At 43.8% G+C, this 22,529-nt stretch overlaps 2 protein-coding genes across 7 annotated transcripts in view; one reads left to right on the forward strand and one right to left on the reverse strand.

Annotated features, from left to right (window-relative positions):
• Positions 1-8,124, reverse strand: part of ATP7B (ATPase copper transporting beta) — an 80,839-nt gene extending 72,715 nt beyond the window's left edge. For 2 of the 5 annotated variants that reach the window (XM_008962085.5, XM_008962084.6), the window contains exon 1: positions 7,251-8,124. In XM_008962085.5, coding sequence (XP_008960333.4) covers positions 7,251-7,301 — 51 coding nt within the window. In that variant the 5' untranslated portion in view covers positions 7,302-8,124. The remainder of the gene's footprint in view (positions 1-7,250) is intronic. The other 3 variants (XM_055096807.3, XM_063595775.1, XM_024925271.5) reach the window with 2 other exon arrangements.
• A 181-nt stretch (positions 8,125-8,305) lies between these two features.
• The window catches only part of ALG11 (ALG11 alpha-1,2-mannosyltransferase), a 49,506-nt gene continuing 35,282 nt past the window's right edge, over positions 8,306-22,529 (forward strand). Inside the window, exons 1-3 of one of the 2 annotated variants that reach the window (XM_008962080.6) lie at positions 8,308-8,425; positions 14,880-15,110; positions 19,989-20,920. In XM_008962080.6, the coding sequence (XP_008960328.1) occupies positions 8,382-8,425; positions 14,880-15,110; positions 19,989-20,920 (1,207 nt within the window). In that variant the 5' untranslated portion in view covers positions 8,308-8,381. Of the gene's footprint in view, positions 8,426-14,879; positions 15,111-19,988; positions 20,921-22,529 lie in introns of both variants that reach the window. The other variant, XM_055096812.2, reaches the window with a different exon arrangement.

Genomic DNA, 22,529 nt, shown 5'->3' on the forward strand with positions numbered 1-22,529 from the left:
GATTACCTGAGGTCAGGAGTTCAAGACCAGCCTGGCCAACATGGTGAAACCCCGTCTCTACTAAAAAAAAAATACAAAAATTAGCCGGGCATGGTGGCACATGCCTGTAAACCCAGCTACTCGGGAGGCTGAGGCAGAAGAGTTGCTTGAGCCCGGCAGAGGGAGGTTGCAGTGAGCCAAAATCGTGCCACTGCACTCCAGCCTGGCTGACAGAGCAAGACTCTGTCTCAAAAAAAAAGAGAGAGCAGGATTATCCTTGCCTTTCCCTTATTTCAGCTATGTGCAACTTGAAATACACGGCTGCAGCACCAACAACTGTTTTAGGCCATGAGGTATCAAGAAGATGGAGTTGCATCCTAACTTGTGTTAACAAATCATTAATCAGGAAGCAATTAGGCTGAGATGACTCCAAGACTTCAGGTTCCTATGTAAGCAAACCAAACCCAACTCAATATAAACAGTAAAACAAAGCTTAGCTTAACCAATCACAATCCATTAACTATCTCTAACTAGAGACTTCATCAATCAGGAACCACCAACTAAACTCTAACTAGGGTCTTTTTTATTCCTTATTTTTATTTTTTTCTCCAATCTCATGACAGCTTATAACTAGGCTTTTCTACTTTAACCAATCAATTATTCTCTTTGTTTTGCTTCCCTGAACACTTATAAAGTCTTTCCCTCATTCCCCCTAGATGGAGCCCTGAACTATGTAGTCTGGCACTGCCCAATTCATGACTCTGATGGTACTGCCCTAGTGGGGGCACTCTGTGGTGGCTCTTCCCCATAGACGTTTTCTGTCTGGGCCCCGGGTTCTCCAAGACATCCTCGGAAATCTAGATGAAAGTAGCCACACTCCACAGCTCTTGAACTCTGCTCAGCTGCAGTTAGCACCACATGGACACCAAGGTTTATAGCCTGCACCTTCCAGAGCAGCAGCCCAAGCCACACCTGAGCCACACCTGGGGTGGCCAAGGAGCACTGCAGAATGCAGGAAGCCGAGGCTCGAGGTGGCCCTGGGCAACTAGACCCATAGACCTGCTGGCGGGGTATGGTCCTCTCCCTCCTGCCCTCATGGTCCAGGCACTCTGGGCCTGTGACAGGAGGAGCAGTCCCAAAGACCTCCCAAATCCCTTTAAGGTCATTCTTCCCAGCAGCCTTTTTATTCTTTATGATCTAGCCAGGCTGATAATTTTCCAAATCTTTCTAAGTTCTGCTTCCCTTTTGATTATAATTTCTGTCTTTAATTTGTTTTCTTCTTGCATTTTCTTATAAGCAATCAAGAGAAGCCATGCAGCACCCTGCACACTCTGCTTAGAGATTTCTTCCACCAAATATCCTAGTTCATCACTCTTCATCTAGTTCATCATCTATCCTCCACAAAGCATTAGGGCACAGACACAACTGACCCACGTTCTCTGCCATTTTATAAATAAAAACAGAATGGGCTTTTCTCTAGTTCCCAATAAAATATTCCTCATTTCTGTCTAAGACCTCATCAAAATGACCTTTGCTGTCCATACTTCCACCAACATTCTGATCATGACCACTTAAGTAATCTCTAAGAAGACTCAGGTTCTGTCTACAGCTCTGTTCTTCTGAGCTCTCACCAAAATAATCCTTAATGCTTAGTTCATCACTATCTAGGCTTTTTCCAGCATGTACCTCCAAACTCTTCCAGCCTCTACCCTTTACCCAGTTCCAAAGCCAACTCTGCATTTTCAGGGATCTGTTATACCAACACTCCACTTCTTGGTACCAATTTCTATCTCAGTCCCTTTGTGCCTCTGTTGGGAACAGGCCCCCCAAAATCTAGCCATAAACTGGCCCCAAAACTGACCATAAACAAAATCTCTGCAGCACTGTGAAATGTTCATGATGGCCGTAACGCCCACGCTGGAAGGTTGTGGGTTTACTGGAATGAAGGCAAGGAACACCTGGCCCGCCCAGGGCAGAAAACTGCTTAAAGGTGTCCTTAAACCACAAACAGCATGAGCGATCTGTGCCTTAAGGGCATGTTCCTGCTGCAGATAACTAGCCAGACCCACCCCTTTATTTCGGCCCATCCCTTCGTTTCCCATAAGGGATACTTTTAGTTAATGAATATCTATAGAAACAATGCTAATGACTGGCTTGCTGTTAATAAATTCGTGGGTAAATCTCTGTTCAGGGCTCTCAGCACTGAACACGGATACTTCCTCGATATCTATGCTATGGCATCAGTGAGCAGTGTTCATGTAACTGGGCCATCTCCATCCCTCCCATTGAGAAGAAAATGTGTGTCACGTAAAGAAGCACTTAAATCCATCTCTGTCACTTGCTTAGTTTATTACCCTGCTCCGTAGGTACCAACTGCACTCTGTTGCTGCTAAAACGACCACTGGCCTCTAATACTCAGGACAGTTGAGTTTGGATAGCCTAGTTTCTCTACTGAGAAGACAATTCCATAAAGAATAAGGGTAGAAGACCCAACTTACAGTTCTTTTTCAGGCTTTTCAGCCACCTTTGGTCTGGATGGGGACGATCATTTCCAACAGTCTCTAGCTGGTCTCCCGCAGCTCCCTGCCCAGTTCACCCTCTACCTTGCAGGAGTGACTTATGCTGTTTTCCTGTAGGGTAAAGTCCAAACTCCTAGCCTGATAAACAGGGTCTTCCACAGACCTTCCAGCCTTCCACTCTTCCAGCCTTGCCACGCCCCTCACAGTCCCCTAAATGCCTCTTTCCATTTCCAGTCCTCTGGACCTTTATACATGCTCGTCTCTGCCTTCAATGCCCTTCTCTCCATGCTCCTGTGTGCCCAATCAATGCCTGCTCTTCCTGAAAGACCCACTCGAGCACCACCACCCACCGAAGGAATTTTTCTGCCCCTTCTGTGGGTGCTGTACCATGTAGACAGCTCTGTCCCAGCATGCATCCAGCACAGGGGCTGACCTCTCTTCATCTATGCATCCCCCTGCTTGGCCCAGTACCAGGCAAACAGAAGGTGCTCCATAATGTTTGTGGACTGAAGGCTGAATGACCAGGTCACTGCTGTCCCACAGAGAGGCCTCTGAAGAGAAAACAATGTGGAGAAATCATGTCGAGAATCCATTCATTCAAGAACAACTGTGGTGCACTTACATGTGGGAAATAGTTTTTTAAACGGTAAAAACCCGGTTCCCATTTCAAGAAGCACAGAGTTGCAAATAAAAGCTATATTCATTAAATAATCATACCAGGTGGTATGACCAAGTGTCAAGTAAGTTTTGACAATAAAAAATCGCTGAGAAAGTCAGGCAGGCCTGGCTAGGACTCAATCCTAGATCTGCCTCTTATAAGCAAGGTACATCGGGCAAGTTACTTGTGTCTGGCTCAGTTTCCCCATCTGTAAAGCAATGATGAACTCTGATCTCCTGTTCTATCACTCCCACTCCTTCCCTCTGCCACAGCCACTCTGGCTTTCTTATTGTTCCCCAAACTCTAACATCATGTCTTCTGTACTGTTTCCACTCACGACATTTCTGACACCAAATGTGTGGGGTTTTTCTTCACACCAACCAATGCTCTCTCTCCAGACACTAACTGGGTGCCCTACAATTCAATTCAATTCCGACACCAACCATCTGGAGTTAGCACGGACCCCACAGGTAAGGGCTCAGGCCCACAAGACCACAAGAATGCCCACACTTCACATGCCAGTCGCTGGGTCTGGGCCATCTGTACTCCTGACCAACTGTAAAGTCAGGAGGTTCCTACAATTACCTCCTCAGGTTGGGTAATTTGCTAGAACAGCTCGCAGAACTTAGGAAAGCACTTTATTTACTATCACCAGTTTGTTATACAAAATACAGCTAAGAAACCACCACATGGAAAAGATAGGGCAAAATATGGGAATGGAGGTTTCCAGGAGCTTCCATATCCTTTCCAGGAACCACCTTCCCAGCACCTTGATGTGTTCACTAACAGGAAGCTCTCCCAAACCCATCATTTACGGTTTTTAAGAAAGCTCTATTTGTGATCCACTGCATTGGTTAAAAAAAAAAAAGGCCAGGCACAGTGGCCTCACGCCTGTAATTCCAACACTTTGGGAGGCCGAGGCGGGCGGATCACGAGATCGAGAGATAGAGATGACCCTGACCAACATGGTGAAACCCCGTCTCCACTAAAAATACAAAAATTAGCTGGGTGTGGTGGCGTGCGCCTGTAATCCCAGCTACTCAGGAGGCTGAGGCCGGAGAATCACTTGAGCCCGGGAGGCACAGGTTGCAGTGAACCGAGATCCCGCCACTGCACTCCAGCCTACCAACAGAGTGAGACTACCTCTCAAAAAACTAAATAAATAAAAATTTAAAGAAAGCTCTATTCTGCCGGCATCACTGATTAGATCATTGTCCACTGGTGATTGGCACAATCTCCAGAGGCTGGAGCATGGGGCTGAACATTCGAATCCCCTAATCACATGGTTGCTTCTTCCGGCAATCAGTCTCCATCCTGAAGCTATCTAGGGGCCTATCAAGAGCCCTCTCTCATTAACAGAAACTCAGGTAGGGGTGAAAGAGATTTGTTATGAATAACAAAAGATGCTCTTATCACCATCTCTCAGGAAATTACAACGGTTTGAGAAGCTCTATGTCAGGAACTTGGGACAAGACCAAGTATATATTTCTTCTTATCACATGACTGCCGTAGGACTCTCACACTTTATGGTTTCTCAACCTAGGCTACTTCTCTGAAATCTGAATCATTCAGGTCTCTACTCAAATCCTACCTTCCAAGAGAAATCATTCCCTGACCACCTACTTAAAACAGCATCTTCCTCTCCACCCATGTCAATCCCTATCTTATTCCCTTATTCTGCTTTCTTTTCTTTTCTTTTTTTTTGAGACAGGATCTTGCTTTATCACTCAGGCTGAAGTGCAGTGGTGGGATCACAGCTCACTGCAGCCTCAAACTCCTGGGCTCAAGCCATCCTCCTGCCTCAGCCTCCCGAGTAGCTGGTTCGACAGGCACACACCACTATGCCCAGCTAATTTTTTTTTTTTGTATAAACGATGTCTTGATATGCTGCCCAGGCTGGTCTTGAACTCCTGGACCCAAACTGCTTTATTTTCTTCATAGTACTTACTAGTACCTGAAATAAAGCTATTGAAGGAAACCAAAACATTTCACCTCAAAACAGACTTATTGGAAGTATTTTGAGATGGCCGTTTAGAGGGCCTACAGACAAAAGTAGTCCTACTGTGAGGGAGATGAGCATCTGTTGAGAACCTCCATTGACGCAGCCAGTTTTTCTCAGAGGGCCCTTCCTTGTCTGGATCTGGGTGAGATTAGCTGAGTTTGGCACCTTCAAGGTCTGAAACATTTTTTCTCCCTGAGGGCTGCTACCTGTGAGGTTTCATCTACATAAGACCACCTTTGCTAGCCAGGTCTCCTCTTCTCTCCCTCCTATAACCTGATTTACAACCATAACCTGTTTTTGGCCAAGCTTAGAGCCCCCACACTTTCTGTAACCTCAGGATAGTATAATTGTGGCAACCACCTTGCCTTCCTTTGAGATCTTATTTTGTAAGACTCTCACGGCACGTTAGTAAATGTGTATGCCTTCTCTCCTATTAATCTGCCATTTGTCAGTTGATTTTTCAGTGACGCTTCACGGGGCACAGGAGAAGTTTTCCCTTAACTCCTACGCTGTACATTTGTTTATCCCTTTTTTTTTCCTATCTCCAACTAGGGCGTAAATTCATGAGGGCAAGGTCTTGGTCCTACCTAAATCCCCAGTGTCTAAAACTTTGAGTACTATGTGTTTGAGCACATAGTACACACAAAAAAATTTGTTGAATAAATGTTGATAACAAGATACAATACCTACATCAAAGGGTTTTTGTGAGGATTAAACGCGAGAGTGCACATAGAGGGATATGAGTGCCTAACACAATGCCCAGCACACAGTAAGCTCAATAAGGCTGGTCAACGCTATTATCAGAGGATTCCAGAAGACAGGTCAACATGGGCAGGAGCAGTTACAGAACGTTTCAAGGAGGTGGCAGGTCTTGAGCTTGATTTGGAAGGATAAGGATTTCTTTCTCTAGGTGGGGACACTGTAGGAAGTTGAAATCTCCTCTGTACAAGCCACCCCTCCCAACATTTCTTCATACTCCTATCAAATGCATAGTCATCATACCCTACAAACCACCTACTAACCAGCCTCTCTCTGTCTGTCCACTAATCCATTAGTTTTCATTTCTGTATCACCGGAGCCTAGATGAATTCACTACTAAAGGGCACCCAGCAACGTCAGTGAATTAGTTTCAGAAATCTGTGGAAAAGAAACAGCCTACTGTTCTGTCCAGCAATTCAGGTCTAAGTATCTATCCTAAAGAAATAGTGTCAGCATTAAAAATCATGTACAAAGATGTTCACTTGCAAGAGAGAGAGAAAAAAAGTAGCAAACAGAACGTCCACCACTAGGAAACCATGAATAAACTATGATGCGTCCAAACTGTGCAGAGGTTGCACTGAATTAGTTAGTGAAACAATCTCTAAGATATATCGTTAAACTGAAAAAAGAGAATACACATACAGTGATCTCATTTAGGTAAAACAAAAATTTTAACACCTCATACAAACGAAACCTAAAGATTTCTCTGAATGTGTGCATATTACATATAGATACATGTCTTGTTAACCACTGTATCAACTCAACACTGTGTGCCTGAAACATAGTAAGTTCTCAATAAATATTTGCCGAATGAAGACATATGTACGTGAATAGAAAAAGACTGAAAAATAGATCTGCTTTTTGTGCAAAATATTTCTGTGCTGTTTCCATTTTTAAAAGACTGTCTTAATGTATTACTTGTACAATTAAAATGAATTTAAAACAGTTATAAAAGTTCCAGGACCTCGATATACCATATCTGGTCCAAGCACCAGGCTCTGAGTAACTTCTACAGGTAACTAACTTCATCGTTTTGAGCCATTAGGGCTCTAGCACAGCAACTCGACGCTCACTTTATCTCTCCAGCATCAGACCCCTTAAAAGCATAAAGATGAATTTTGAGGTGCGGGGTTTTCCATTGCTCCCAAACATCAGTTGACGGCACACTTTTTCTAAAGGGTCCTTTTCTCCCACGCCAAGACGTCCCTGGAGCTGGGGTCTGGCTCGGCCTTCCCTGCGCACCCCCTGGGGGCGAGTAAGCGCCGAACGCGGGGAGGAAAATCCTCCTGGTGGGAGTGAGCACGCTGCGCGGACGCGGGGGAACAAAACTCACTTTCCGACTGGCCCCTTCTCTGGCTGTGATCTGTCTCTCCTGCTCAGGCATCGTCCCGCACGGACACCGAATTCTTCTCTGATCTGGCTCAGAGCAAAAGGTCACCTGGTCGGTGGAGGAGAGCGTGGTGTTAAAGTCCCGGGAGAGGAGGCGCAGAGTGTGAGGGCATCGGCGCGGCTCGGCTCTAAAGCAAAGAGGGGTCCGGGAACCGCCCCTTCATTTGGGACCGGGGAAGCCGCAGCCCTCGCCACACGGATGATTCAAAGTTGCGCGCCGCCGTCCTCCCGACCTGGGGGCACGGGGATGAGAGCGTGAGGGGAGAGTGGGCCTCGGACCCTCGCCCACTCCCCAGGTGGCTGGGAGTGCCCACCCTGGAACTGCCGGCCCCGCCGGTGCCACAGTGTCCTCTACCGTGCCAGTGCCACAGTGTCCTCTACCGTGCCGGCGCCGCAGGGCGGAGGCCCGTCCTCCTCCGCGGTCTCGGCCACCTCGCGCTGGTGCGCTCCGACGCTGTACTGGGATCTCACGCGTGTGCGGGAGCGGGAGGGCAGGTGAGCTGCGCAGAGCCGGGCCGCAGACTCAGCTCCCAGGGCTCACCCACCGCCTGCGGGGAAGGTGCCCGGCGGCGCCGCGTCGGGTCCGCTCTGCGCTGCCCCCTCCTCGGACTCTGCGCCTGGCTGCCGGACGCCGTGGGTCCCAAAGGAAGCAACCGCGGCAAGAGTGAACTCCGCACCTGGAAAATCGATACGCTGTGCGCAAAGGCCAGCCAATGGCCTCCAACGGGCGGCGGGCTTTGGGCCGGGAACGGGGGCGCAGGCGCCTAGGCGGGGGCTTCTAGTGGGGGAGGTGGCCGAGGGAGGGAGCGACGGCTGTCAATCACAGGCCACGCCCTCCTCAGCCCAACCCCCACTGCTGTCCCGCCCACGGGGGCGGGAGCCGTGTGCGCCACGCCGAACGATAGTCTACGCCTCGGCATATTCTATTGGCTGGAAGGCCGTGGGACGCGGCTACCAGTAACCAATAGTAACGCACAATTGGCCCGTGGGGGCGGGGCGAGCACGGCTTGCTTTCTCAGGAGCCAATAGGGAAAAGGAAAGTGAAGCGTTTCCTGAGTTCGGGGGTCGGCGGAAGATGGCGGTCGGCGAAAGGAGCTGGTGCCTGTGCAAGTTGTTGAGGTGAGGAGCCGGTCGTGTGGGCTCACAGACGTTTTCTCTTCTGTAGGGGTACTTGCCCGTCCAGTGTAGCTAAATTTTGCGGGCAAATGGCCTTCCTTGTCATGAATCTAAGGTAATTTCTCAGGCCAATGAGCAGTCTTTCTTTTTCTTGGGGGTCTTCTATATAGACTGGAACAGACTAGGTCTTAAAGACTCAATTTACCGCGTTTTCTTCTGCTTCACTGTTGGCTGAGGGGTCGAGTTCCCTTCCCTGCTTCAGCTTTTTTTTTCCCTTTCACACTCCAGTTAGTCTGTCATAAATTATTCATATTCATTCCTTATTTTTCTTTACGATTGAGCTACGAGACATTTTCCAATCTATCATGTCTCTTTTCGGTAAAGAAGAAACCGGATCTTCCTTCTCATCTTAGTTTCTACTCTTAAACTCACCAAAACTGCCATTGTTAACACGTCACTTAAATATAAAGCTTATGTTGAATCCTCTGCTTTTTGATAATCTGTTACTTTAATTTTTATGATGTAAGAAGTTACATAAAATATTATTTGTATTACGTGTATACGCTGTTTCTTCTAGAAAAATTAGAAAATAGATAAGTAAAAGGAAAAAACCCCAGGAATGCTACCATCCGGAGATAGCCACTGTTAACATTTTGGTGAAAAAACTCCCAGGCTTTTTCCCACCTTTGTTGTTGTAGTACTACTGTATTTTAAATGCCTTGCCCTCCACTAATAAAACAGAAGGCCTAGTATATTCTACCTACCTAGTTTTTTTACCACCTACATATTTTTGTTCAGGCTGAAAATTTATAATTAACACCATAGCTTCCTGAATAGCAGTATATACCTAATTCTTTCAAAAGTTCAGGCATTTTTTCTTCATTTTTGTCCACTCTACTTCAAATTCTGTAATCATTACTTCAAACATTTTGAATGAGAAAGTCTATTATCAGAGCCTTTTGGTTCTTCCCTGTCATACGTAATATTCCTCAGTGCTTTACATTATAATGTTTAAATAAACTCACTAACCAGACTTAAAGGACAGGTTTAACTTTAGTCATTATGCAGCTTTTAAGTTAAATGTTTAATAGTTCAGTTTGAAAAGCTTGTCACATGAATTTTCCCACCTAAATTATTTGAAGGAATTGCCAGAAAAACCTTTACATTATATGGGTCAGCTGCATTTTAAATAAGCTTTTGAAAGATTGTCCTGAGAAAGCAAACTGTCCTCTGTAGTGTTGCTTTTATGAATTCATATATTCCAAATGTTAAATAAATGATAAATCTTACCACTTTTGTCAGACTCTGTTCATCCTTTAAGGCAGTGGTTCTCAAATTGTGCTCCATGGACCATGCAGGTCCCGAGGCCCTTCAATGGATCCTCAACAAATCTGTTTTTATAATAACATTAACGTAATATTTGCCTATTTTACTATGTTGATAAGTGCAAAAATGATAGCAGATAAAACTAAGTGATAGTGGATTTTAATTAACAGTGTGAAAAGGTCATTGATAGGGTTTCAGAGTCTGTATTGCAACTGACATTAAGAAACTGCATAACTTGTCAAATGTGGTCTAGCATCAGAGAAGAATATCTGTAACTAGCTGAAAAGTTAAATATATTTTAAACATAAGATCAATATATATTAAAATATACTCCCTTTTCCTACTACATGTCTAAGTTAGCCTGAATTTTCTTCATATACTTCAACAAAAACAACATATCACTACAGATTGAATGCAGAAACAGAAAGGAGGAGCCACTGTCTGGTTTCACGTTAAGCCAGACATTAAAAAGATTTGCAAAAAGTGTAAATCATTGGCACCCTTCTTGCTAAATTTCTTTTTTTGGTTTGGAAAAGATAGTTTTTTAATAAAAATATGTTAATGTGTTACGAAAGAATTTTTATTTTCAAATGAATTCATAAAAAGTTTAAAGTTCTTTAGTTTTCATTTCTAATATGCTAAATATTGGTAGATATAAGCAGTGTAAACCACTGGTTCTCAACCAGGGGTGATTTTTGCCCTTCGCAAGACATTTGGCATTTGGCAGTATCTGGAGGGCTTTTTTTTTTTAATTTTTTTTTTTAGAGATAAGAGTCTTGCTCTGTTGCCCAGGCTGGAGTGCAGTGGCATGATCATAGCTTACTACAGCCTTGAACTCCTGGGCTCAAGCAATCCTCCCACCTCAGCCTCCCAAAATGTTGGGATTACAGGCATGAGCCACCATGCCCAACTGATAATTTTGATTGGGAGGGTGCTACTGGCATCTAAGTGGGTCAAGACCAAAGATGCTACTAAATATAATACATAGGACAACCTCCGCAACAAATAATTATTTGGTCCAAAATGTCAGTAGTGTCAAGGATGAGAAACTCTGATGTAAACAAAAGCTATATTGTATCCTCAGTAAAATTTTTAAGAGTATAAAGGTGTATAAAGAATATAAAGACCAAATTATTTTAGACCAGTTATTTCAGCTTTGAAATAAAGTGCTCATGTGGGATTTCAAATAGAGTCAAATACCTCTTCAAGTACACAGTAGGAAATCCCACATGAGATTTGTTCACAATAGGAACAAATGAGGATTTGTTCACAATAGGAAATCCCACATGAGAACTTTATGTCAAAACTAAATATCAATAAAATATTTACTTCTGGCTAGGTGCAGCAGCTCATGCCTGTAATCTCAATGCTTTGGAAGGCCAAGGCAGGAGGATTACTTGAGGCCAAGAGTTTGAGCCCAGCCTGGGCAACATAGCAAAACCCTATTTCTACAAAAAACATTTTTTTAATTAGCTGGGTGTGGTGGCATGCACCTGTGGTCCCAGCTTCTCAGGAGTCTGAGGCAGGAGGATCGCTTGAGCCAAGGAGTTTGGGGCTGCAGTGATTGCTATGATTGCACCACTGCACTTCAGCCTGGGTGACAGAGTGAGACCCTGTATCTAAAAAAAGCAAAATTTACTTTTCTGATGAATTTGTATGTTTTCATGTGGGCAGTGAAAACTATGTGATATGGTTTGGCCGTGACCCCACCCAAACCTCAAGTTGAATTTTATCTCCCAGAATGCCCACATGTTGTGGGAGGGATCCAGGGGGGAGGTAATTGAATCATGGGGGCCAATCTTTCCCATACTATTCTCGTGATAGTGAGTAAGCTCACGAGATCTGATGGGGTTTATCAGGGGGTTCTGCTTTTGCTTCTTTCTGATTTTTCTCTTGCTGCCACCATGTAAGAAGTGCCTTATGCCTCCCGCCATGATTCTGAGGCCTCATAGCCATGTGGAACTGTAAATCCAATTAAACCTATTTTTGTTCCCAGTTTTGAGTATGTCTTTATCAGCAGCGTGAAAATGAACTTGGTACCATAAATTAGTACCAGTAGAGTGGGGTGCTGCTGAAGAGATACCCAAAAATGTGGAAGCGACTTTGGAACTGGGCAACAGGCAGAGGCTGGAACAGTTTGGAGGGCTCAGAAGAAGCCAGGAAAATGTGGGAAAGTTTGGAACATCCTAGAGACTTGTTGAATGGCTTTGAACAAAATGCGGATAGTGATATGGACAACGAAATCCAGGCTGAGGTGGTCTCAGATGGAGATGAAGAACTTGTTGGGAACTGGAGAGAGGTGACTCTTCTTATGTTTTAGCAAAGGTACTAGAGGCATTTTGCCCCTGCCCTAGAGATTTGTGGAACTTTGAACTTGAAAGAGATGATTTAGGGTATCTGGTGTAAGAAATTTCTAAGCAGCAAAGAATTCAAGAAGTGACTTGGGTGCTCTTAAAAGCATTCCATTTTAAAAGCGGAACAGAGCATAAAAGTTCAGAAAATTTGCAGCCTGACAATGCAGTAGAAAAGAAAGACCCATTTTTTTAGGAGAAATTCAAGCTGGCTGCAGAAATTTTCATAAGTAGCAAGGAGCCTAATGTTAATCCTGAAGACCATGGGGGAAAATGTCTCCAGGCAATGTCGGAGACCTTCATGGCAGCCTCTCCCATGGCAGGCCTGGAGGCCCAGGAGGAAAAAGTGGTTTTGTGGGCCAGGTGCAGGGGCCCTGTGCTGTGTGCAGCCTAGGGACTTGGTACCCTGTGTCCCAGCTGCTCCAGCCATGGCTGAAAGGGGCCAATGCAGAGCTAGTGCTGTGGCTTCAGAGGGTGAAAGCCCCAAGCCATGGTAGCTTCACATGGTGTTGAGCCTGCGGGTGCACAGAAGTCAAGAATGGAAGTTTTGGGAACCTCCACCTAGATTGCAGAAGATGTATAGAAACGCCTGGATGCCCAGGCAAAAGTTTGCCACCGGGGCAGGGCTCTCATGGAGAACCTCTGCCAGGGCAGTGCAGAAGGGAAATGTGGGGTTGGAGCCCCCACACAGAGTCCCTACTGGGGCACTGCCTAGTGGAGCTGCGAGAAGAGGGCCACCGTCCTCCATACCCCAGAGTGGTAGATCCACTGACAGCTTGCACCGTGTGCCTGGAAAAACCTCAGACACTCAACGCCGGCCCATGAAAGCAGCCAGGAGGGAGGCTGTACCCTGCAAATCTACAGGGGCAGAGCTGCTCAAGACCATGGGAACCCACCTCTTGCTTAAGCGTGACCTGGATGTGAGACCTGGAGTCAAAGGAGATCATTTTGGAGCTTTAAAAATTTGACTGCCCCACTGGATTTTGGGCTTGCATGGGCCCTGTAACTCCCTTGTTTTGGCCAATTTCTCCCATTTGGAACAGCTGTACTTACCCAATACCTGTACTCCCATTGTATCTGGGAAGTAACTAGCTTACTTTTGATTTTACAGGCTCATAGGCAGAAGGGACTTGCCTTGTCTCAGATGAGACTTTGGACTGTGGACTTTTGGGTTAATGCTGAAATGAGTTAAGACTTTGGGGGACTGTTGGGAAGGCATAATTGGTTTTGAAATGTGATGACGTGAGATTTGGAGGGGCCAGGGCAGAATGATATGGTTTGGCCATGTCCCCACCCAAATCTCAGTTTGAATTGTGTCTCCCAGAATTCCCATGTGTTGTGGAAGGGACCCAGGGGAAGGTAATTGAATCATGGGGGCCGGTCTTTCCCATGCTATTCTCATAATAATGAATAAGTCTCATGAGATCTGATGGGTTTATCAGGGGTTTCCGCTTTTGCTGCTTCCTCGTTTTTCTCTTGCCCACTGCCCTGTAAGAAGTGTCTTACGCCTCCTGCCGTGATTCTGAGGTCTCCCCAGCCATATGGAACTGTAAGTCCAATTAAGTCTCTTTTTGTTCCCCGTTTTGGGTATGTCTTTATCAGCAGTGTGAAAACGAAGTAATACACTGTGTAACTACACAAAACATCCCCTATTTGCCTAGGCTACTGAGCAGCCCAGAGCCCAGTCTGCTATTCACTACTATGTATGTAAATACAGCCTGCATACCTGTGTCCATCATCAACCACCATCCCAACATACACACCATCTTTATTCTATTTTCACTGGTCCTGACTTTTTATTATTTAACTTTTGGCATTTTATTGTTTTTAAATCTTATAAGCCCTCCTCAAATCCTTTATAAAGGATAGGCAGAGTATGAAAAATATTAAGTTAGATTCCAACTGTATTGGCAACCCTAAAAGAAAAGCACCTTGGCATTTTATTTTAACATATTTTAAGCAACATCTGAAGCGGTAATAAACTTTTGCATCCATCATATATTCATTGGATGCCTTCTCTGTGCCAGGCATCGTACTTGGCATTGGGGACATGGTATGAGCAAGCCTGGGCCCTTGCTTTTGCAGAGCTTCAATTGACCTGACAGTAATGGAGAACCTTTTGTGAATGGAGTCACTTTGTGAATGAGTTTACTAATGAGTATTAAGTAGAACATTAGTGGGTTTTTGGCAGCTCGTTCAGAGGTACATAAGGGAAGGTAGTAGTATTAGATCATGTAAATAGAGCAAATACAGAACTGGAAATAGAAGTGGAGAAATCTAAGTTCCATCCCTTTATCCCAGAAATTGTTCTACTTGAGGTGAAGTGATGGAATGAAAAAGATTTACTATCTTACCAGACTTTAGTGGAATATTGATCGTTCAAAAGACATTTTTTTTTGGCATCTGACCCTCAAAATGACAGTATATAACACATTCTTAATCATGTCTTGTTTAGATTAATAGTTAAATTTGTTTTAATCCCATAACATATATACTAAGTCAGGAGAAAGGGGGTTCAATGTTGATTTTTACTGCTGATTAAAGTATGTTCAATTGGTAACATGCTACAGGAATTGGAACTAAAGGGGACTTATCCTTTCAATGTTGGATATTTAGCAGCATTAGAATTTTCATACTTGAGTATTTTGTTAGCAGACTCGTTAAAGACAATTCTCTCTTTGTTACTAATATATAAAGTAGATATGTAAAAGCAGACTTTAATTTGTAATTTTTTTAATGTATATATCACATTGATTCTCAACTTTGTCCTCTTATTTCAGGTTTTTTTATTCATTATTCTTCCCTGGGCTCATTGTATGTGGAACTTTATGTGTGTGTTTGGTCATTGTCCTTTGGGGAATCAGACTGCTGCTACAGAGAAAGAAAAAATTAGTGTCAACTAGCAAAAATGGGAAAAATCAAATGGTGATTGCATTTTTTCATCCATACTGCAATGCTGGTGGAGGAGGAGAAAGAGTTTTATGGTGTGCTTTAAGAGCCCTGCAGAAAAAGTAGGTATCCGTCTTTCTTAGCTAATTTGCTATATTGTTCCATTTCTTAAAAATTATTATCCAGAAATTCATCTTTTTTTTTTTTGAGACAGAGTCTTACTCTGTCACCCAGGCTGGAGTGCAGTGGCACGATGTCGGCTCACTGCAAGCTCCGCCTCCCAGGTTCATGCCATTCTCCTGCCTCGGCCTCCCGAGTAGCTGGGACTACAGGTGCCCGCCACCACGTCCGGCTAATTTTTTGTATTTTTAGTAGAGACAGGGTTTCACCATGTTAGCCAGGATGGTCTCGATCTGCTGACCTTGTGATCCGCCCGCCTCGGCCTTCCAAAGTGTTGGTATTACAGGCGTGAGCCACCGTGCCCGGCCTCATCTTTCTAAAGTACCTAAAGTAAAAAATGAATTCCTTTTTAAACTGTTCTTCAATAAGAAAATATTTCTTTCATGTGCCCACATACCTTATATGATCTTATTTGATTTTAGTTACTATGATAAAGAAATAGACAAACCCAGGCATGGTGGCTCACACCAGTAATCCCAGTACTTTGTGAAGCCGTGGCAGGTGAATCACTTGAGCCCAAGAGTTTGAGACCAGCCTGGGCACCATGGCGAAACCCTGTCTCTACAAAAAATTATCTGGGCATGGTGATGCGCACCAGCTTCTCCAGAGGCTGAGGTGGAAAGATTGACTGAGCCTGGGAAGTCAAAGCTACAGTGAGCCATGATTGTGCACTGACTGCACTCCAGCCTGGGTGCCAGAGTGAGAACCCGTCTCAAGGGAAAAAAAAAAAAAGAAAGAAAGAAATGGACAGTGGATGGGGAAAACATCTGCCCTTTTATGGCATAAATTAATGGGAATAACTGGTCCCCTTGGGAGAGCGTATACAGAAGAGATTAAGTAATAAACAGAAATATACCAAGTATGTCAGAGCACTTTAAGCCTGAATACTTTCAGGCAGTTGTGGCACACAGGAATAATCTTTATGAAAGTATCTATTTGACTCAAATTTTTATATCATTACCAGCTGGATAGTCTCAACTTACCATGTTAGAAGGAATATGGTGTTATACATCTTTTAATATTTGAGGCTTCATCATCACCACCCCCCATACCCCCAAAATATTTATGATTCCCTTTTAGAAAGGAAAAAGCATAGTAGGTTCCATTATTTTATCATATGAGGAAAACTGTTACTCTTCATGGTTACCCTACTTCCTGGTACACACCCTTCATTCAGTGCCAAGGCCTTCACACAGAATTACCTCAGCTATACTTTTCTGTAATCCTGGCCCATCCTAGCTTCCAGGCCCTACCCCTGTATTTGCTCTGCCATCTTCTGTAACTGCCTAAATACAAAGAATTCTCGTAATTCCCAACTCCATGATGCTTTTCCTACTCTCATTGATAATACTTTTTTCTTCTCTAACCAGATTATCTACCTCTTGATGGCGGTGGTAAAGTTTCATGACATCTGTACACATAGTCCCCAGCAGCCTCTATTACTCCTAACCCATCTACAAGGAGAAAAAAACCAAATCATTAATATGACTTGGAAGATACTTTCTCATCTTGCTCTGGCCACATTGCGTTTCTCATCCCTCCCCATTCCTTCACAGGTACTTTACTCTGACATGCAGAACAAGGAGCAGCTCCCTGAACACATCATGCTCTCTCTAGAGTCCTTCCCTTTCTATATAGTGTTTTTTTCTTCTGAAATAACCTTTTTCTCCCCAGTTAATTTCTACAAGCCTTTCCTAACTCAACACATACTACAGTGCACTTTTCATTCGACCTAGCAGTATTTATTGGGGACCTGCTATGTGTCAGGCACTGTTCTGGGGGTTGAGATTAAGAGAACAAGATTGATCAAGTCCTTCCCTCCTGGACGTTTGATTTTAGTTGAGAGAGACAAGATAATAAGCAAAGAAGAAAAATATCAAATAGTGAGACGTGCTATATAAAAAGTTAAAATAGGGTAATATAGGAGTGACTTGATACTTTAGATAGAGTGATCAGGGAAATATCTGATAACAATCAAAATCTGAATGACAAAAACAGCTGCATTCACTGCGTGATGACTGTATGTTAGGTATTGTTTGAAGTGCTTTACATGTGTTAGCTCACTTGATCCTCAGAACAGCCTTTTGCAGTTGTTACCATTATCCTCATTTGACAAAGAAGAAAACTGGGGCACTAGAGCCCATGTTCTGAATCACATGCTAAACTGCCTGCCTTATGAAAAGACAGTGAAAATGAGAAAAGAGAATTCAGAGTAGAGAGAACAACCACTGCAAGTCCCCTAAGGCTGGTTGGAGCTTGGCGTGTTAAAAAAAAAGAATGCCAGTTTGGCTGCACCCTGGAGGGCAAAGGAGAGCATGGGAAGGGAGGTGACAGAGGGAGGCAGGTTCCAGATCACACAGGACTTGAGTGAGCAGGGAAATTAGTTTAGATTTTATTCTAAGTGCTATAGTAAACCAGTTTTGGGGTTACTGTTCTGTGACATGGTTTAGGGGCTGCCATGTTTGGTCTCCATCATACTGTTGCAATTAGATGGCAGCTGGGGCTGGAGGCATCTGAAGCCTTTTTCACTCACATTCTGGTTCTTGGGCTGGGATAACTGGACCTGCTGGGGGCTGTCGGGCATCTCTCTCACTGAGGAGCTTCTTCATGTGACTTGGTTGTGCTTGCATACAACATAGCAATCTCGGGCTGGTTGGACTCCGTACATGACAGCTGTCTTCCCCTAGCATGAGCATTCCAGGAGACAGGAAGTAGGAGCTGCCAGTCCCTTAGAGTCTATGTTGGGAAACTGGCACAATGTCACTTTTGCCATATTCTGTTGGTCAAAATAGTCACAGAGCCAGGTGTTATTCCAGGGGAGGGGACTTAGATGCCACCTCTCAGTGGGAAAAGTACCAAAGAATTTGTGGCCCGTCCGGGCACAGTGGCTCACACCTGTAATCCCAGCACTTTAGGAGGCCAAGTCTGGCAGATCACTTGAGGCCAGGAGTTTGAGACCAGCCTGGTTAACATGGCAAAACCCCTTCTCTACTTAAAAAATACAAAAATTAGCTGGGCATGGTGGCACACATCTGTAATCCCAGCTTCTCAGGAGGCTGAGGCACGAAAATCACTTGAACCCGAGAGGTGGAGGCTACAATAAGCCAAGATCACACCACTGTACTCCCGCCTGGGCGACAGACGGAGCGAGACCCTGTCTTAAAAAAAGAAAGAAAAAACAAATGGAATTTGTGGGCATTTTTAGGCTACCAGAGATCACAATCTTTTTTCACATTTTAAAAGGCTCATTCTTGCTGCTGGGTAAAGAGTGACTGGGAAGGGGCCAGAGAGGAGCAGTTAGATTGTCATCCTTTAGGCTTCCCCAGCATCCTGTGGGTGTCTTTATCAATGCGTAGCACACAGTTTTGCAGTTATTTGTTTTGCATGTCTGTTTTCTCCACTGGACTGAACTTCTGAAGATAAAGACTCTCTCTCATCTCCATACCCCCAAAACCTGGCATCTCATACTAGATGCTTAATAAATGTGTTTTTTTTGTTTGTTTGTTTGTTTTTCAGATGGAGTGTCATTCTTGTTGCCCAGGCTGGAGTGCAGTGGTGCGATCTTGGCTCACCACAACCTCCGCCTACTGGGTTCAAGCGATTCTCCTGCCTCAGCCTCCCAAGTAGCTGGGATTACAGGCATGTGCCACCACACCACACATGTTGGTCAGGCTGGTCTTGAACTCCTGACCTCAGGTGATCCGCCCGCCTCGGCCTCCCAAAGTGCTGGGATTACAGGCATGAGCCACTGCACCCAGCCAATAAATGTTTTATGACTCAAAGAATAATTATAAACAGAGGGAGACCAAAGTATTACAAGTCATTAAAGAATATACTTTTAGATATTTTCATACTAATTATATCTAATTGTGATATAGGCACAAGATCTAGCTTTTAAAGACTTGCATTTTTCAGATAAAAACCCTGAGTATTGCTTTAGTATTGTGATCCTATCTGAAGACAGGTTTGTTGAATCTTAATTCTTGTTTATAGTATTTTATTACCATTTTTTTTACTAAGAACACTGTCAAAACTTTTTAGTATTTCTTTAGACCATCTCATTCATAAATCAACACTTACTGTTGATGCCTGTTCTGTGTGAAACCCTCAGTGGAGGAAATAGCAAAGAACTAGAAGTCATGGTCTCATTTGAAGGACTGTACTTCTAATTCAATAAAAAATGTAGAAAACATCATTTTTAGTATGACCAACATGGAGAAACCCTGACTCTACTAAAAATACAAAATTAGCTGGGCGTGGTGGTGCATGTCTGTAATTCCAGCTACTCAGGAGGCTGAGGCGGGAGAAGCACTTGAACCCGGGAGGCAGAGATTGTGAGCCAAGATGGCGCCATTGCACTCCAGCCTGGGCAACAAGAGTGAAACTGTCTCCAAAAAAAAAAAAAAAAAAAAATCAAATCTTCTTTATAACTTTAAGAAAATAGTTATCTACAACTTTTTGCTTGATTTTAACCTAATATATTCTTTCTTTTTTTTGTTTTTGTTTTTGTTTTTGTTTTTTTGAGACGGAGTTTCACACTTGTTGCCCAGGCAGGAGTGCAGTGGTGCAATCTCGGTTCTCAGTCTCTCAGGGTAGGTAGCAGGCTTTTTTTTTTTTTTTTTTTTTTGAGATGGAGTCTCACTCTGTCACCCAGGCTGGAGTTCGGTGGCATGATCACGGCTCACTGCAACCTCCGCCTCCTGGGTTCAAGCGATTCTCCTGCCTCAGCCTCCTGAGTAGCTGGGATTACAGGCACGTGCCACTGTGTCTGGCTAATTTTTGTAACTTAATACATTCTTAACCATTACATTCTATTTTAGGTATCCTGAAGCAGTTTATGTTGTTTATACCGGCGATGTTAATGTCAACGGTCAACAGATACTAGAAGGTGCTTTCAGAAGATTTAACATCAGATTAATTCACCCAGTGCAGTTTGTTTTTTTAAGAAAACGCTATCTTGTGGAAGATTCACTGTATCCTCACTTCACACTGCTGGGCCAAAGTCTAGGATCCATTTTTCTTGGCTGGGAAGCTCTAATGCAGTGTGTTCCTGATGTTTACATTGATTCAATGGGATACGCTTTTACGCTTCCTCTGTTTAAGTATATAGGGGGTTGCCAAGTTGGAAGCTATGTTCATTATCCTACTATCAGCACCGACATGCTCTCTGTAGTGAAGAATCAAAATATTGGATTTAATAATGCAGCCTTCATTACCAGGAATCCTTTTCTCAGCAAAGTAAAGCTCATCTACTACTATTTATTTGCTTTTATTTATGGACTTGTTGGTTCTTGCAGTGATGTAGTCATGGTCAATTCTTCTTGGACACTAAACCATATTCTCTCACTATGGAAAGTTGGGAATTGCACTAACATTGTTTATCCACCTTGTGATGTGCAGACATTTCTGGACATTCCCTTACATGAGAAAAAGATGACCCCAGGACATTTGCTGGTTTCTGTTGGCCAGTTTAGGCCGGAAAAGAATCATCCATTGCAGATCAGAGCCTTTGCTAAATTGCTGAATAAGAAGATGGTTGAGTCACCTCCTTCGCTTAAACTTGTCCTCATTGGAGGTTGTCGTAACAAAGATGATGAACTTAGGGTAAACCAACTGAGAAGGCTGTCTGAGGATTTAGGAGTTCAAGAACATGTGGAATTTAAAATAAACATTCCATTTGATGAATTAAAGAATTATTTGTCTGAAGCAACAATTGGTCTGCATACCATGTGGAACGAGCATTTTGGGATTGGTGAGTTTGGCCTTTAAACAACTTGTTTGGTGCCATGAGATACACATTTTAATTTCTTTTGATAAAATGATAATACTCTGGAAATCTGCATCATGCCCTAATTCTCTTGCCCTCATCCACCAAATATGCTTTCCTCACTTGAGACCTTCCCTTGTAAGATAGTAGTTAATAATAGCAGCTAGTATTTATTGACCAATTCCTGTGTGTGGGCCACTGTGTTGAGATTTTTACATGTATTATCTAATTTAAGCCTTTCTAAACCCCTGTTTGATAGGTATTATTGTTATTCCCATTTTATAAATAAAGAAACTCAGGCACAGGAAGGTTTAGAAATTGCTCGAGTTCAGTTACACAGTAAGTAAGTGGTAGAGCCCGGATTCTAACCCAGATAGCCCCTGCTCTTAACAGCAACATTTTCTCTCTCCATCTAACCCCACTACATACTTACTGGTACAGATTCCTAGGCCCTACCCTAATCCTACAGAATGGCCAAATGAGAATCTCTGGACAAGGCCCAGGTAGATGTATTTTGATAATGCTGCTTAAGTGATTCTGTTATGCATCAAAAGTTGAGAACCACTGTTTGCATAGGGGCTTCTCACAGTAACTCTTTTAGTCTTTTATTGATTCTACCCTCACCATTGGAATGGCTCTCCTCTTTGTGCCAGATTGCATCATAAGTCTTCAACTTAAATCTCCTTGCACTTTAGCCTATCTTGTTTATTCTGGCACAAACTGCTATCTCTATTCTGACCTGTTAAGCACACATTTTGCTATAAAATCAAGTACTGCTTTGTGTTTAATTTGGGTCCACATATATTTCTCAAGTGCTTTGTGCCTCACACTGTTAGTTGTTAGGGGAAATGAGGATAACATAAAAGTGACATTTCCTAAACTAAGACTTCAATTTCTCTTATACTCTTTTTACTCCTAGTTAGTAGTGTAGTGCTAGGCCCAGACGTTAAGCAAGAACTTGTTGACCCAACCTGTTGCATGGGATCTGACCTCCTGTGCTTCCTTCCATAGAAACTTACTAAGCATTCACTCTGCTGAGCACTTGGGTGGATGCTAGGGATGTGGTGGAGACAGGAGCTGCTTGGCCTGTCAGAGGCTTCCCACCCTCTGGTGGTACCAACAGGCTACACAGGCAAGTGCCGTGCCATGCTGTGCCGTGTGCCAGGTGCTATGCTAAGGAAGTGCAGGGTGATGTGAAAGTGCCAAAGAGAAACCTAACACAGACTTGTGCGGGCAGGGAACAGTTGCCCAAGAAAGTGATGTGACACTTGAGCAGGACCCGAACAATAGAGGTTAGCCAGGAGAGAGGGGAGAGTCTCCAGCAGAGGGAACAGCACTGTGACAGGAGTGACAACAGATGCATCAATAGGAACATTCAGCAGGAAGACAACAGAGAGGTGATATAGGCCAGGTTAAGCCAGTGGAAAAAAATAGCAGGATTTTAAGTATTGCATGTAAAAGCTTTCTGATTTCTCCAGTCCATTCTGGCCACATGGGGAGTGGATCAGTGAAGAGCAGGGAGAGCAAGACTGGAAGGGCAGTAAGATGAGCCGGCCTACTGTAGCAGCCCAGATGGAGGTGCTCGTGAGCTGAA

Source organism: Pan paniscus, chromosome 14 (assembly GCF_029289425.2).
Source record: "Pan paniscus chromosome 14, NHGRI_mPanPan1-v2.0_pri, whole genome shotgun sequence".
NCBI lineage: Eukaryota > Metazoa > Chordata > Mammalia > Primates > Hominidae > Pan > Pan paniscus.